This window comes from Archocentrus centrarchus, chromosome 16, assembly GCF_007364275.1.
Source record: "Archocentrus centrarchus isolate MPI-CPG fArcCen1 chromosome 16, fArcCen1, whole genome shotgun sequence".
In the NCBI taxonomy this organism is placed as follows: domain Eukaryota; kingdom Metazoa; phylum Chordata; class Actinopteri; order Cichliformes; family Cichlidae; genus Archocentrus; species Archocentrus centrarchus.
In genome coordinates this window covers 27695612-27713923 of record NC_044361.1, presented here as the reverse complement: position 1 = coordinate 27713923, position 18312 = coordinate 27695612, and the positions used below count along the sequence as shown (strand labels likewise).

At 41.7% G+C, this 18312-nt stretch overlaps 1 protein-coding gene across 1 annotated transcript in view; it reads right to left on the bottom strand.

The window, feature by feature from the left end:
• Positions 1 to 18312, bottom strand: part of erfl3 (Ets2 repressor factor like 3) — a 62996-nt gene that overhangs the window by 12775 nt on the left and 31909 nt on the right. Inside the window, exon 2 of the mRNA XM_030750491.1 lies at positions 3865 to 4099. Within this exon, the coding sequence (XP_030606351.1) occupies positions 3865 to 4099 (235 nt within the window). The remainder of the gene's footprint in view (positions 1 to 3864; positions 4100 to 18312) is intronic.

The following is an 18312-nucleotide window of genomic DNA, read 5'->3' as shown; positions in this document are numbered from 1 at the left end:
CTTAGCGTGATTATACTCATTAAGCCAAAACACTGCAATGAATGATTGTCAACAGGCTTCATTTACCCCAAGTTTATTTCATGTGAGCAACGGGTGGTGCAAGGACCAGAATGAGGGTTGAAGTCTTGACCTTTACATCAGTGGACGTCTTTATTTCTTCATCCTACTGACTTATTTCTCATGATTCACTACCTCCACCTGAAATTTCAGGCAGCACGGATCATAAAGCTTGAGGCTGAAGATATAAAAAGCAGTAAACAGTCCTTAATTGTGTTTTTCTTTGGGTTTGTTTTGAACATTTGATTTGGTGCATCAGCACAGAACAAACTGATTCATTATTAAATTAAAAAACAGGACAGTCTAACCTCTTAACGTCCACATGCACATTTCCATGCACATGAACACACACTCGCGCAGTGTGAGTGTAATCCTCTCAACAGGAGTGGGAATTTCACAGCAGCCGTGGGAGCGGGAGGCCAGGATGACGCATGGGCCGAGGCTGTGTCCCCTCGACGGAAAGCCAACACACATACGCACATGTCCGTACACAATACAGTGGTCCTGATTAAGGGAATTTCCACCATGTGCATGGCAGACAGGAAAGAACAAGATCACTGAGGTAAAAATAATAATTACACAGTCTAAAGTGATAAAACGAACACTTCAAAACAAGCTCGCCTTTTTAAGTGTGTGTGCATGTGTGTGTAGGCTAACTGCCACATGCCGACTGTGGTCTCCATTATTAGCAGGCCAGGTTTTCTCCACATGAAGGGCGCGAGGTGGCCTGTTTTCCAACAGTTTACTCCATATGGGGACTGTTACCATGCACACGTGCCTCTTTTATAACTTCATCAGTCGTTAGTGCCATTAATCCTGTTGCCACATTACTATTAATGTGTCTTGAGAGGCTTCATTTCGAGTGTCTCTTGCAGTGAAGGAGCGATGACAGCTCTGGTGTCAAATCAGGTGACAACACGGAGGTGCATGTTGTTTTGTTGTCTGTCCTTATCACGCTAAAGCCTGGGAAGCCTCGGCTTAATTTAGAGGGAGACGACCTGGCTGCAGGGAGCTGGATGAGGACACAGGAGTGAACTCCTGTGTGGGGACCTTGTTGATAATCAGGCTCTAAGGCCGGTCCATCAGAGGGCACTAAGACCCACTATATATAAGCACTTAGTGCAGCTTGAGCTCCAAATCTGTTACAGAGGATAGACGTGCTATAAATACATAGCCTGACCACAAATATCCCCATCCAGATTCTTTTTCCTCTCTAATTCAGGATTTCTAAATCCAGATAGCAAGTCTGAATGTTTGCACACGCACATAAGCAGTTCATGCTAATTCCCTCTGTCCCCAGAGGATACCATCTGCAGAAGTTATCTTAATCTCAACAGTGTAAATGAGCGTACATAAGCCTTCCCAGCCCCAAATTAAGCAATTCAAAGCATTTCCCTTCTTTAATGGCCTATGTGGCTTTCTTTAAAGTGCTTAGCCTCATCTTGGCTCTGTTAGCCAGTACACAACAAGACGCAGTGAATGATGTACAGTGCTTACAGCAAGCAGCTGAGGAGAGCCCCTGTGGGACGTGTGATTCCTGTAATATTCAGGTCGGAATACGCTGAAAAGTTTTTGCTAACATGTAACTTCTATCTTTTTTTCATTTTGTCAGCAATACAGTGAGCTAAAGTCTATTTATATAAGGCAAATAACAAACGCAATGAAAAGCAGCTGCTTTGTGGCTCAGATTTGATTTGTTTTATAGGATTTTTTGGTCTTAATGCCATTTCCTTTACTAACGTGTCCAACTTGATTATCTTAAAACTTAGGAAACACAATTCAAAGGTCAGCAAAATTTGGGATCTGAATAACTGGTCCAATCATTAGACGGAAAATTTTAAATGCACCCCAGTTCTTCACACACTGGAAACATCCACAGGCACGAATCAGATGATAAAGTCAGTACTTGACATTAAAGGACCACTGGTGTTAATTGACATTAATAATCAGCAACCACAGGAACATCATTCATAGCTAAATTTGTCCTGGTCAGTGCCATTTAAAGCCAATGAGGTCACCTAATGGACGTTAAAAAAAAAAAAAAAAAAAAGTCTGCACATGCCAAATTTCCCCAGAGAAGGATTCTAATGTGCCCAATGTGAGGTTATTATAGCAGACTAAAAATAAACTAGGGCTGCAGCTATTGATTATTCCATCAATTAATCAAGTAATTGGATAAGAAATACTTTTGTCTTATTAATGATTGTACAATCTGCGTCATTGTATGTGTGTGTGCGTGTGCATCTGCATGTTTAAGTGCGCTAGTGAATGAGTCAGTATGTATCTGCAAGCTTTTAAAGGAGCATGAAGAAAAGCAAGCAAATCAACATTCTCAGAATTGGGGGTTTGCCCTGTGATCTGATGCAACGTTTCCTGCTGCATTATAGAGACATTCTGATAGCATAGATGTTAAAAAAAATTAAAGTTAAGGTTTTACTGGGCCATGTATATTTTTACTGACCTATGGAGAAAAAAAGTTTTCATTTATATATTTTTAAATATTTGTTATATGAATCAAAATCTGCAAAGCCATGTTTCTAAAGCCTTGAAATAAATATGGTCAAGTACACCCCATGCCCCCCTTTAGTCTCACCCCTGCTTGTTGCCCGTATCGCTGCCATATAAAGCAAGACAGCTGCCGTTAGCGTTTAGCAAACTGCCCGATTTAAACATCGAATCAGACAAAGTTAACACTTCATCCGCATATTTTACTTTAACTTCTGTAGCTTTACTGTAGATTTTCGCTGCGTAAAAGAAACAGTGGTGGATGGAAGCAGCTATAAAGTTTGCTTTTCTTCATGTTGTTGAAAAACTACACTACACGAGCTAAATGTTGTAAAACTTTTTATTTATTTATTTGGTCCTAAATATATTTCTGATGCAGGTCTATTTTTAGCCGCAAATGTGTGTGAAATGCTTGCATTTACATGGTGACACCTGAGCACTACAGATTTGAGGATTAAACGAAGCATCAAGGCAAAAAATTTGCGTCAAGGATTTTTTTTTAATCGAGTTATTCAAGTTACTTGATGTATGTCATTCGATGCATGAAAATTATTTTAAAAATAACTGAACATTAGATTGAGAAAATTAATAACCAACAGGAATGAAAAGAAGAAAAATAAGCACTACCAGCAGCCTGTCTGTTTCCTGAGCAGCACTGAATGATAAGCTGGAGCAAAGTTGTTAAACCCAGCGCTGCTCATGGGTTAACAGAGCACTATCCACTGCAAACTGTGTTTGTCAAAGTTAGAACAGCTGTTTAACATAGGTTAGCTCTAGCCCTCTGCGCTTCAGATACACCGCTGTAGGTGCAAGGAGGGAATGATTCTGCCTTCCTCAAATTAGTGAATATAAGTGGATGAATATCAGCAAAGCAACTAAAGGTAATCTAAGACATAATATCTGTATGGTGCTTGTTTTTAAATGGTAAATGGACTAGTTCATATATAGCGCTTTTCTACTCAATTAGAGCACTCAAAGTGCTTACACAACACGTTTACATTTACCCATGTACACCCATTCGTACAAGCACTTCCATATTAACTAAGCTAAGTGCTTTTAATTATCTACCATTCACACACATTCACACTCCGACAGTTGCGTCGGAGAGCAACTTGGGGTTAAGTATCTTGCCCAAGGATACATTGGCATGTAGCCTGGAGTAGCCAGGAATCGAACCACTGACCTTCCGATCAGTAGGTGACCTGCTCTACCTACTGAGTTACAGCCCTTTTGTTTAGTAACTTTATTTCTACGTGTGAAAATAACTATTCATGGTAACAGTGTATTTCTCAGTCATCATACCTCAGAGCTCTGCTCAGCTTATCGTAGTTCATTTGGGGTTTACACTTCCTGGCCCCCCAGAGTCGAGCCACTTCATCTGGATCCTTGATGACAAACTCGCCATAGTCACCCTGCCAGGCGATGACATCATGATACTCCTCTTTCCTGAGCAGCTCCAGGATGAAGTGCCACAGCTGGATCTGTCTGGAACCGGGGCTTGACTCAGGCTTGTAAGCCCATTCTGGGAAGGCGAACCCTGTAATAGACAGATAAAAAGAGTGGGGGCATTAGTGGGTGTGTGTCTGTGTGGATGGAGTGGGGCGGGGGGGTGTCATTCGAGCCTCGCCAAGAACAGTGAATGGTGATGTAGAGAGCGCGGCTCGTATTCATAAATTCTAGTAAAAAGACATCTTTTTGGATGAACTGAAGTGTACCCGGATGACTCGCCTTTTGTCTCTTTAGGGAAATCCACACTATAGAAAACTAGTTTAAAGGAAAGCAAAAGAAAAGACTAAGATATGATTACAATTATGAGTCATGAGCAGTTTTAGGTGACTGCTCTAACAGGGAAAAGAAGACTACAGGTGTCTGGCCAAGTATAGATCATATACAACAGTGCATCTCAGGGCAGAGTGCAGGGCTCTCATTCATACTGTCTTCACTACTCTCCAAGTCCTCCCTGCATTTCCAGCAAAAAAAACAAATCTGGAGGGCCTTTTTTTCAAGCACTTTCTCATTTATAGGACAGTTTGATACAGTGAGAAGTAAAAGTTAGGGCAGGGAAAAGCATATAAGAGGACAGAGATGTCAGAAACACCAGCAAGAGAAGCAACATGAGAAGAAAAGAGTTTAGGGATTGTGTAAAACAGGCAAGGTAAACCACAAACACACGCTGCCATTTTTACATTTGTGACTTACACCGCAGACCAGCACTGTGGAAATTTATGCAATCTCAAAGATGTTTTCTGACCGCATGAGAAGAAATTTTAAAGAAGGTCTAACATGTTTCATCGAGTTAAAACGATAAAATATTAATGAAGAGAAGCAGCCTAAACATTTCTAGCACTTTGATGCATATTTCGCTGCTACACGACTGACTCAGCGGCTCTTATTAGTAAGCGCATGCATGCCTCGACCTGCTCAACCCCAGCGTGCCCCTGTAACTTTAATTGTCTTAATCTGGACCGTCTAAAGCTTTTGTATAAAGCGCATTCCTCCGCTGTGATTAGGTCGCAATTTCACCAAAGTGGCTCTTTACAGGAAACACACACGCACACTGAAACTACACTGAAAGTTGCAGCATTAGTGGGCTTTATGGAACAGTTAGGCACATGAAAAACCTTTCCACCTCTCCTCCACCTCTTTCCTCTCATGCTGTCACTCTTTCCTCTGACTGTAGCAAAACAACACGGCCAGTCATCTCCCCTGTCTATCCCTCCATCTCTTGCTCTCTCTCTCTCGCCACCCTCTGCACGAAGGAAACGCAGAGCAACAGACAGGCGGAATGAGACTGTGGGCGTGGGTATATGACTGTTTGCATGAGCATGTGTGCGTCCAAATGTACGAGTTTGAAAGAGTTTGTGTGCCAGGGTGTGTGTTTTTTTGAAAATGTTTGTGCAAGTCTCCCACTAACATTCTGTCGCCTGGGTGGTCAAGAAAATGTGACACGACTAAGCAAAACAGACTATCGCAGTGTAATATTTAGCCACACGTATCCTGGACTGAACTTTTATTTTATCAACAATTATCCTCAGAGCTCTGACAGACGCTCCAGTGAGGGGGTTGTCTCACTGAAGAAATAGCATCCACCCTGCTAAAGTGTCATTGTGCGGGACATTTAATCAGTCTGGCTTTTGCTGCAAACAGCACGCAAAGCATCAGATAATGCTGAAAAACTACACGAGCAGATCATGCGTGTAATGTCGTGCAATGCAAAAAAAAAAGGCTGCTGTCTTTGTGTTTACTGAATATCATGTTTTCAATCCACTGTATTACTACATGTGACACAAGGGATTAAATTAAGAAGTGTTTCTCATAATTTATCTGATGGAAGAATGCTGTAACTACCGTGGAAATTGCTCTAATAAAACTGTACACCCTAGAGTTAAATCAATACCTTTCTGACAGTAATGAGCGTTTATCACATGGATATTATTTCACAAGAGACACAAGGTCAGTGGCGCGAGCAGCCATAATTACCCTGAACATATTGTGCATACACTGTGCAGCTCCTATATTTAGATTTTTTCCACTGATTAATGTATTTAAGAAGCACTTCTGGCTCCATCCTCTGACTAATATTGTGATGCAAAAATAATCTGGGGGCAAATAAGAGGTGTTTACAGAATAACATTTCTGGTGCTCGATCGCCACTTTGGCAATGTTGGATTTCACTTGTTTTGTGTTTTAGCAAGCTGTCAAACAGCTGAGAAATGAGCAAATAACAAATGACTCTTTGTTTTTGTTTTTTAGGCTTTTGAAAACAGACTCGCTCCATGATGTGGTGGTTAGGAGGAGGCACAAACACAGCCTCAAAACTAAAACCAGTTCATCTCAGGGGGTCACCAGCTAGTGTTGGTCCCAAGCCTGGATAAATGGGAGGGTTGTGTCAGGAAGTGCATCTGGTCTAAAAATCGGTGCCAAATTGTGGAACATGTGGATCCATCCGCTGTGGTGATCCATTGGAAAGAAGGTGGCAGCTGAAAGTACCCAGTGTTTTGAAAACAGATAGCAAATTATCCCAAGCAGTGAAGACTGTGCTGCAAATCCATAAAAAATAGTCCTCCCATCACTATGATGAGGACTGAGAACCACGGAGGCTGCTGTTAGTGACCTCTGCCCATATCTACTATTAGTGCTGAGCCTCCTTCAGCTGCTTATGGTGCTTGAATACATATATCAGGAGTATGACTGCCAAAGGACTGAGTGGACTAATGCACATCAGGAGCATCATCATACTGAAGATGAAAATGAACTTCAGGAAAACTATTTCATGTTGCTGTCTCATCTTTTGTGTTACTGTAGCAGCTTGGCTTTGCCTTGCTGTTGCATATAGGTTGATAGAGCGGTCCCTATTCCTGTTGCTACTGATGTTGCTGCTGCTTAACTGTTCATTTCTCTGGGCTATAGCCAATACAGATGATATGATGCTATGGTATTAAAACGTTGTGTTTAATGGCGGTTTTGTATCGATAAGCTTAAGGGGGAAAAAAACATGCATTAATCTCTCTCTGTCTTGTTTGCTACACTTTATTTAAGGTGAAATAAGGTGAGCATGAGGCCTTGTATGTTTCCCATGTGAAAATGTACTGCATGTAAATTGCAGCAGAGCATCAAAGAGTTCATACATAATCATAAGATTATGAATGTGTCGGGCCTGTCGATGGATTTGCTGAATCACAACCTGAGGCAGAGATAGATAACCTTGATAATCTCTTCTGCACGATGCCCCCTCTCATTCACAGCACATCTGCCAGATGTCTATAAATCTGTCCACAAGTGTTGCTACTGGAGCCTTTCATCACCTTGAGTAACTACTTCACTAGTGCATTTAGGTTTCCATTTTTTTTCTAGATCAAAAAAGAAAAAAAAAAAAGCCAGAAAAGGAAAGAGCTCTTCCTATGTGTCTTCTTACTCATATAATGTAGGCTCATTTTTCACCACCTTTTCTTGGTGGTTTTCCTCCACAGTGTATTTGCAAGACACGGTCAGTGAATCATTCAGTCATCCCACCTACTCAGAAGTCATTTTGTGATTGAAAATAAAGATTTCTGAATATCACTCAAAGTATGTAGAAGATGCCTACACGTTTTCCTTCTACAAATTCCAGACAGGATTTTATCAGCGCTGACTATCATAAATAGTGGGTGGCCAACGAACGGCAGCTGTGCAGGCAGCCAGTTTGTTTAAACTGAAGATTATTGTTCCTTATAACAAACATTGCAATGTGTGAAATGACCACGAGTGTAAAAACGGCATAAAAGCTGCAAACCGTGTCATCTGTGGCTGTAAATTCTCAGACTTTCCAGGTTTGCATATGTAGGTAGCAGTTAACACGCAAATGACACCACACTCACTCGCTCACTGTCATTTTATTTCCTTTTTCACTTCCACCCCCCCACCCCCCACCCCCTCCCCTTCCTCCTCCTTCTCTTTCGAACATTCAAGTAAACACATTTGGCGTGATCAAACCTTGAGTGAACTACAGACACAGGGGAAGAGACCCGGGGCTATCATAAACATACAGGCTCACTGATCGTGCTCCTGCAACGATTTAAAAAAATAAAATAATCACCCACACATACACTCCCACTGAAGATGACAACACAATCTTTCCAGACAAAGGAAAAATACTCTCAGCTAGACTTAAATATGTAAAGCTGAGAGGTAAAAGACGTGACTGAAAAGAAATAAATGAGTTTGTTACCCCTGAGATGCAAAACTTTTCATTTGCTATAGCTTGTTTTGGCCGGCCACCGATCCCACATGATGATATGACCCCTCGAAAGTTTATACAAAATGCACCTTTTGAAGTTTTTGCCATTGAATTATCAGAAAACAACATCAAATATTTGTTTCCGCTGCTCTGCACTGAAGATAATAAGTTCATGCAGTTTTGCTGTTGAAACTATGATATGATGCTGATGACATGATACTGATGCCCACAGTTACAGGAAAAAAATTTTGTGCTGAATGAAAACAAGATTTTGGCTTTAAATTGTGACGCTTGGGAGTGTGTGCAAAATTTATTTGGTTACAGTTTTGTTTTTGGGCTATCTCCTGTATTTAAGAAGATAGAAGGGTTTAAAAATGCTGGAAAAGATAACAAGAATTAAAAAGTGCCAAATTTAGACACAACCCTATGGGATTTGAGGGCTTGTAACCTTTCATGGTATGAAGGCAAGATGTGTCATTGCTTCACAAATTATTCTGAAGTTATTGTGCAAAAAATGTCAGCTGACCAGGAGGGGGTCAGGTGGGAACTTTTCTCAGATTTGACTGGTTTTATCTGGAATGGCCCAGATTACTGTTTGTACTAGGAGTCCAACTGTCTGCATGTAAATGTGCAAGCAAGGCTCATCAAACAAACACGAAATGAACCATAAAAGGCAACCAAAGAAATCAGCTTTGCTGCTATAGCAAATATTGTGCTGGCAGCCACTTTGTGTGATGATACAGCTGTAATGATTTTTTTTTTTTGGACTTTGGCAGCGGTCACTGTACAGACACATCACATTTCAGGTCACTGGGTGAAACCGATACACTGAAAACACTGTGAGAACCAGCAGCCACCCTGTGTGCGTGTGTGAACAAAGGCATTTCCAACTGAAAATGACACATTATCGGCCTCTACGGTGCATGCTTTTCATATGCATAAGTGAGCGACGTTTATAGAGTGTGAATGTGACAAATTATTTGGGCGCACGAGTATTATTAGCAAAGCTTATTGTAGAAAACATTCAGGTAGCAGATTCCCACTACAGTGCTGATCATTGCTGCAAATGTCAAACGTCAGTTCATATCAGCCGTTTTGATTTTACTTCACTTAAACCACAGGATGGTTGGAAAACCAGACCTCGACACGAAGCTGCCTCCTAAATGAAACCAAAGACTGTTTGAGGTAAATGATGCATCCCTGCAAAATGAAGAGCCAGAAGCTGACTGGTGAAACCTTCAGCATCTAAAAATGATTTAACTTGTAGTAAAAAAAAAAAAAAAGATCTACTTTTAATTCTGAATGGGCACCTGTGATGTGTTTAGTGTGTGCAAAAGAATACTGGTATTTAAAATAGTATAGTCATATCTAATACTGTATATACTGTCACTGTGCATTTATTTATGTTAACTATATATACTTAATATGTTTTAGATATTAATTAGGTCATCTCTCAACTCAATCTACATGTTTCATTTGGTTATTATGAGGCAAAGATTAAACATAAATTCAAAGTTTCGGCAAACTGTTGATTTACTGGTTTACTTGTTGCCAAGCTGAAATTTTGAATTTATCTCAGCAATGGCATTGATTTACTGGTTGATCTACTTTCCTATCTTCACATGTGGCTATGAACTTTGGGTAGTGACCGAAAGAATACAAGCAGCGGAAATGAGCTTCCTCTCAGGGTGTCTGGCCTCTCTCTTGGAGATAGGGTAATGAGCTTGAACATTCACGAGGGGCTACTCCTCCACATCAAAAAGAGCCGGTTCAGCATCTGACAAGGATGCCTCCGAGGTGAGGTGTTTTGACCACGTGCAAGTGTCTCAGCTGGCCTGGGAAAAACTGATGAATGGAAGTGCAAGTTTCCCTAAAAATTATGAAAGGATTCAGATGAATTAAGCAAATTCTGTGCTGTGTTACGACAGAAAACATTGCTAAAACTATGCAACTGTGCATCTTATGTAAAATGTTCTCTTAAAAAAAAATATCTGCACTCTGTTATTTTTTTTTTTTATCTGTGTACATAAATTTTTTTGTTTAGTGGCAGCAGTGTCGCTAAAAATAAACACAAGGCCCAATGATTCACTGTCAAGAGCAACAGCGCTTTTAAAAAAACAGAGTTATGAGTGCACTGCACAGGCGTGCATGTATGTTCTTTACATACATCAGGGTGTCATCAGTTTCCTGTCAAAGCCAGAACATCAAAGACCTCACATGACATGTGCCCTGCACTGTTAAAGGACAAAGTATAGGCGACCCTTTAGTGCCCCTGTGAGAGTGTGTGCGTGACAGAGATGGTAAGGATTATGTTTAGAGGAATGCTGAGAGCAAGAACAGGTGTCTTTGTCCTTCTATCCACTCAGAGTCTAACCCGGCCCGAGCAGTCCTGAGTCACAGCGGATCAGCTATCGCACACAAACACACACACACACACACACACACTCCGATCTGTTTCAACTTCGTACACCTGATAGGAGAATTTCAGCGGGGAATTTTTGGAATCTGTGGGTGTGTGTTTAACACACAACCTCTGTGTGAGGCTGTATGTCAGAATGAAGAACACAGGGAAAGCAGGAGTAGGGAAGAGCCTGCAGAGCATGACCTAACCCCCCACCCACCACCACACTTAACCTCTCTGACCTCGACTCTCCCTCTGTTTGGCTCCCTTCCTCCCTCACCACTCTCCCTCCCGGGGGAGACACCAGATAGCCATTACAGCATCCGCATACACACTCACTCACACACTCACTCACTCACACACTCACACACACACACTGACTCTGCATCAATAATGCAGAAACTGGTGTGGAGGGTTGACGATACGGGTGCGCCTAATCTCTGCTCTGGGACACTGGAGAGAGTGCAAGTGTGGCAAAAAGTGTGTGTTGTGAGCTGGGACAACCGAGGGGCAGGTGGTGGAAAGTGATGCAAAAGGGACGAAGAGGAGGAGGAGGAGGAGGAGGAGGGGGCAAGGAGGGAGTGGTGGTGGGTTGTTGGTGTGAAAGAGAAGAAGGCAAGACGAGATGGGGTGAGCTCTAGGACAAGAGGAGAACAGAGAAAGGAAAGGAGGAGAAAAGAGACAGGGGAGGGAGATCTGGGAAACAAGAGTGGGATAAGAGAGAGAGAGAGAGACAATGGCTCGAATGGGAGAGGAGAGGGGGGTGGATGGAGGGAAGCGGGGGATTAAGGGAGCGATGAGATCATAGCTCGTCTGGTAGTCTGTTGTCATCCAGGTCAGATTGCTTATCCCCCCCCCCTCAACTACTTCTCTCCTTCCTCCTCCTCCTCTCTAAGAGTGCGGATGCCTCTTTTCCTCTGTGCGATCTTGGCGGCACGTCCCTAGCAGACTTCTAACACTGCTGCTATTCCAGCTATGTGTGCTGCTCACCAGTCCAACAATGACTTCCATACTGCAAGAGGAGAAGAGGGGGCCCAAGGAGATGAAATCAAGTGAGCAAGGAAAGAGTGGAAGGGAGAGAAAGATAAACGGCACAAGAACTATAAAGAAAGAGAAGGGTGCTGAGCTGTTGAAAGAGTTTTCCTGTGCATACCCCCTTTCCATAAGTCGCAGCTTCTCATGAGGATCGCTTTTCATGGAGTTTATAATTAATTTAACCTGTCACTGCAGTTTGCATCACGTCTAATCTGCATCTTGTCTCTCCTGTGTAACCTCAAAAGCCCTTCTGACAACAGTACCCAGCAATTATGGTTAAAAGAGTGCTGTTATCTCCCCCTTCAAAACCGGTCGCAAACGCTGAACATGCTGACGCTGTTTCCACATACTCTACAAGTCTAGTCAGATCTTCTCTAACAAAGCGAAAGCTATAGATCAGGCACTTCATGAACATAATGTATATGGATATCAGCATTATAATTCTGCAATGCAAGCAGCTTTACGCCTGCAGTCAGTTATTTCCGTAGGATAAGAAATGGGCTCCAGAGCGGGAGGTTGGGCGTTCGAGTCTCCCTCGTGGCATAGGTTGGTTCTTGATCAAGAATACTTTGTTTATTTAATATTGTTGTAATCAATAAAAGCACAAGTCTATCAAGGAGTATATCTAGACTCTAGTACATATATCAATTAGGAGAAAAGTTAAGTTCACCATGCAATAATGACACAGAAATTATATGTAGATAGATGTAAATGGCTTAAAAGTGCTCCAGGAATAGTGCTCCTGTGTGGCTGTCTGTTCAAAACCTTACGGTAACCAAATTAGCGTTTGCTGTATTACAAAAACAAAGAAACATACATTTCATTTTCTCTGTGCAATAAAGTGATGCCTATTTCTGGATCTCCACTTTACATGGAAACAATGTCCACATTTATCCACTGATGATGAAGTTTTGACCGGTAAGATAGTGTTGATGTATCAGCCATGCTTCCCAGGGAGTTTCTGAACACTTTGACCACTTGTAGCACAAGAACAAAATAATGCATGTGGATGAAGCAAACCACGTTTCAGCTGGCAAAATTATCTGCCAATTAACAGGAAAAGGGACTGCCTGGATCACCAGGCCTGGGACTGAATTGCCAAGAAGGGCAAGAGCTGATGGGAAGGAGGCAGAGACAGACGGGCAGCCAGACAAAGTATAGGAGTGAGAAAAGAGACGAGGAGGAGAGATTCCCAGAGCTGCGAGTCCTGCTCAGCAGCAAATCAACTGACAGGCCTGTGCCAAACTAACAGCAGAGTTGCAGACTCAGGGTTTTTATACAGAGCCTCTGAACAGCCATTAGCGGCAGTTGGCTGGCACCGTATTACTTTAACTCAAGTCAGCTTTAGCGTGGATGTGGGAAACAACTCGTGTAAGTGTGTTTGTGTGTGGATGGGGGGGTGGTGGTGGTGAGGTCAGTGTGGGCTCACTCTCAGCCTGTAAAAGCACTAAAACTGAGAGACAGTCGGTCTGTATTTGCCTGTAGCACATTCATATACATGGCCTTGTCTTTGTCACAGATGCTTGGATGAGTGAAACAGCCTGAAGCGCTGAGCAGAGGGAACAGAGAGGACAGAAGCAGGATAATAAAAGGCTTTGGAGGGGTGAGACAGAGAAAGTAAGACTGAAAAGAGGGAGAAAGAGGAGAGTGGGCTCCACAGGAGGAGGAGGAGGAGGAGGAGGATGGTAATCAGAGTCCATATGCCTAAATCCCAAAGTGTCTGGATTCTTCCCACCAAGTCCATTAAAAATTCATTAGGCCAATACTAGAAGAAGACTGGAAAGTGAGACATACAGAGAGAAAAGACAGGAACATGAAAAACTGTCACAAAAGGAAAGATTGAAGGGAAAAGTTTTGACTGGCCAGACAAGTTTTAATGGTTTAAATTAAAAGTAAATGCAAGATTTTCTTCTAAATATTAACTTCTAGAAAAATATATTCCAGTTGGCTTTTGCACACATTAAGGACACAATCACCTAGATCTGCCAGCATTGATTATCTTTCAACCTGGTCATTGGCTGGTCTGTAAAAGACATCTTCAGTCCAAACCCCCCAAATATTCAACTTAATCCTAGCAGAGAAAATCATCAAATCTTGACTGGAAGCAGAGAATATTTGGCTTTTTTTTTTTTGTTTGTTTGCTTGTTTGTTTTAAAAGTGACAAGCACAGTCACCCATCTTTGGTTTGACTTTCAGTTCAGTTCAGGAGCAGAGAACTGGTTAATTAAAAACTGATTTCTACCATCTCTGTGCACATTTACTTGCACCTCATATCTATTCAGTTTAAAAAAAAAAAGATTTATGCAAAAAAGCTGCCAGGAGTAGAAATGTCAAGAGGATATACAAACTAGGAATAAATGCCCATTTAGCTTGGCACGAGCAGTACTTGAGTTAGATGTTGTTTGACTTTTTTTTTGCAAAAGCTTGAAATCAGTGCGGTTTTACAAAAACATGCTGGGAAGGTTTTATTTGTTGGGAAACAATTATCCAGAGGAATGCAGCTTGTTGTGAATAATCCAGATGGAGGGTAATTTCCCTCGGAGGACTTGCTCTTGTTGGAGGTCTTGCCTGAGCCAAGAACATTCATGCCCTGCACCTCACCTGGGTCCCATGAACACACATTAGGCACAAAAACATGTAAACCTCAACTATCCTTAGAAGCCACCACAGTTTCCTATAGGCTCTTACTGTTATATAGCAGCCAGGAGAAAGAAACAGAGAAACAGCAAAGGAGTATAGAGTACTTTGTGGCCTTGGAGGGGCCAAAAATAGCGCCACACACACTCTTAAACACACTGGGGTTATTGTTCAACAGTGGGAGAGCAAAGGAGAGAGAGAGGGAACAAATTCACAGCATGGACCGGGAGAAGAGGGAAAGTACAGAAGTGCGATGAGGACACAAGTGACACAGAGACTGAGGACAGGATGATGTAAGATGAGCAATTTGGTCTCTTCTCTTGTCTCGGTGCTGCGCGGCACATCTTCCAGCGAACACAGACACGTCTTTTCCAGGAAAGCGAGGGGAGGAGCAGTAAAAATGCACAAGCATCCATAGGGACCCTCTCTTCCAGAACAAGCCCTCCAGGTCTGGTTTACATGCTCCACTGCTAAACTGTAAAGGGCTTGTTAAGTCACAACACAATTACCCATTAGTTTAGGGCAAGACTATGAAGAGAGTGTGGTTTGAGTTTTACTGTATAATTGATTTGCACATTTTAGGAAATAACTTTAAAAGCTGTCAGTGAGTGTCAGTCAGCATACAATACATGCATAAGGTTTGATTGACTTCAGACAACCTGAAGTACGTTTAAGGTAAAATGTGACGTACAGTCTCTCCAACAGAGATTCAATATTCATAACTGCACTAAAAAAGAAAAACTACTTGGACACAGCTTGAAAAATTATCAGCATCTGATCTGTCTGAAAGGTGGGAAATCAGTAAAAAAAGAAGAAGAATTTTCAGAAATTATTCCTAAGTGTGGCGTAAAACATATTTAAGAGATCCTTAACTGCAATTTCTGCTGTTAAGGCTCTCTTAATCAAAATGATGGTGTTAAGGCGCATGGGATCATGGGAGTTGTTCTGGATTTGTTTTGGTTAAATGAATAACGCCACAGTGTAATGTGCCCAGTGTTATTGTTCATCTGAGGTTGTATTTACATAATTTTAGAACCTGCTAAAGACCAGATGATTTTTTTTTTAATGTCCTGACACTAAAACTTAGAAATAAAAGAGAGTCTGCTTTCTTTTTCACATCTTTTATACTGTTAAAAAAAAAATCACTGGCCCAAATTGGGCTAGTGAACTTGCCCAGCAAATTTTTTACTGATAACTGAACCCTGTATATGTTCAGGTAAAACCAATGCAATAAATATTTGATTACCCTAGAGAAGATGCCTGGTTGCTAAAGAGGCTGACACTGTTCGTGAGAGGTTGAATTTAAGCAGTGGGGATCCGGCAGTGGGGCAACAAACCACATGGGACACCTAAACACACACACACACACATGCACACATGCACGCACGTATCTATCCAGCTTTTTCATACCGTACCAAAAGGAATCAAACAGAAAATAAAAACTCACTATCAGGAACAAAATTGTGCAGAATCAAAATACACAGAACTGTCCAAACACAAACAGATACAAAGCCCCAAGGCACTGCATGTGATGCACACTCAGGTGAGCTGGACAACCGGACCTCTCTCTGTATAATCGTACTCATAAACAAGCCTGGTGGGAGTATGTGCGTGTGCGTGTGTGTGTGTATACACGAGTTCCCCAGAGCTTGTTAAGAACAGCAGAATAATACTGTGTCAGGGAGAGCAGAGTCCTGTTGCTCTCAGGGCACTCTTAGGTATATTTACTCTCACCACACCACACCGACATTAACTTCTCTCCTAAGACTTCAACACACACACACGCACACACACACACATGCTTCACTGGCACATAGGCCAAGGTACAAGTTCAAAACTCAACCTTTATAATAATTTTAGGAAGCAGAATTATTATATATTTTTTTAAATTAGCAAACTGCAAGTTGAAGTGTTGAAGTGATGCTATCAGCTGGTGGTTGTCTCACTCTGATTATACAGCGGTGTATTACAGCAACGCTTTTTTAACCTCATTAACAATGTCTGGCTGAGTACAAACACCAGCAATACTTGTTTTGGTTTTGGCTTGTTGTCAAATTAAGTGTTTCAGTTTACAGTTTCTAGCTGTGACACTCGACAAAGATGCATTTAAATATTAGCCATCCTCTGTGAAAATCACTTGTTCTTGGGCCGCATGAAGGAGAAAAAAATGACTGTGGAGGATTCAAACTGTGCAGGAGCTTTAATCATTACAACCTAACACCACAGGTGACTCTCAAAGCACACTATGATCAAGGACAAAGGAAGCAGGACGCTCAGTGTCAATTCTAATGTGACGATAACATTAGTAAACACTAATAAAATGTGAGTGCTTCTAAAAGCAGAATGTGTCAACACTGCTTGTGGGCTTCATATTTCAGGTACTGGAAGATAAAGCAAATAATGGCATTAAACATACTTACAATGCTAGAAGACCCTTATCACTTTTAGCACAACTCTTTGTTTCTTTTGTTGTAATATCTATGATAAAATGTCAACAATGTAGCATTTTCATTAGTCTGTGGGAGATGTGTGAGCAGGGCTTCGGATTTTCTGCTTTAAAATGAAATGCAATCTAATACCAAGTGGCTTGGGCAGAGAAGTGGATAGGCCATCTTGATTGCTTAACAAGACTATTTGATTTAAACATTTGACTATCAAGTGAAAGCTCTGCGGTTCAATCCCGGGAATGGACACAAATCCCTTTAGCTATGCATCAGGAAGGACATCCGACATAAAAAAATCTGCCAAATCAAAACATGCAGAGCGGCCCACTGCGACGACCCCTTGTGAATAATGGAGCAGCTGAAAGTAGTTTATTTATAAAAACAAAAACATAAAGAGGTGGACTAGCAGGTGCTTTTGCAAAGGACAACCACTGGTCTCTAAATGCCTGCGGCCTCCAGTGCGGATTCGTGCTCCTCGAGAGACCAGCAGGTAGCTATGGAGAGAACAATGGAGAGCTGAATCTGACGACCAACAGTGTGTGATCAAAAACAGCTTTACTGGTAATTATCATTTCACAGAAAACCTTGAAACACTTTTACTTCTTCTTTTACTAGATAGGGCTTATCAACCAAATGCACCCATTCTGTAATTTTGAGTCTGGGCTTTAAGGGATGAACCAAAATGCATGGCTTTAAAAGAAAGAGCTGCTCTTAATGTACAACACAACACAAAATGAGAGCTTCATGTTGAAAATGATTGCCAAAATCTAATAACTTCCTCCTGGTTAGCTTGTTTTAGTAACTGATTAAAGTCAACTGAAATTAAAATCAGATTAATCATCCAGCCTTACTATTACTCAGCACACACTTTGGATGAGGAGCATGTTAAAGGCTGTTTAATGTCCAATCAAGTATTTGCATCCTCATGCACACCTCCGTCAGAAAAAGCAGTGCATGTGTGAAAACGGCTAATAATTTCCTTTAAAGTAACTTTTAGGGAGAAGCTGTTACGCTCTAACACAGCCGTGTTAAAGGCCACAGGCGCCTCTCTTCTCCATCACTCTGTGTACCTACCTCACAGCCTGGTGTTAATGTACTGGCCCGGCCAACAGCTTGGGAGAGAGCTGCCAGCTGAGACTCCACTTCTGGTTCAACGAAACACTGCCTACACTCACTACTGCCCGTAACTCTGTGTGTACACCTCTGTGTGTAGGAGCGCATGGGGTCAACAACTGACAAATCACTACAGCATTACCAAAACATCTATATGATGTGTGTTTTTTGACTTTAATTTCAAAAATAGCAAAGCTCCAGCTCGCCTTTAAAGGATGAAGCTGAAAATTATTTACATATTAACATACATGGAGAAAAAAAATACATGCGCAGGTTACTGTTACTGTGTGCTGTAAGGTCACACAGGAGTAAATCAGATGTGCCACCATTAAGCTACATATCTGTCAGGTCTAGAAAGTTTGTGTGCGTTTAAGAGATAAGTGGCACTTTTGGGAGGTGGTTTC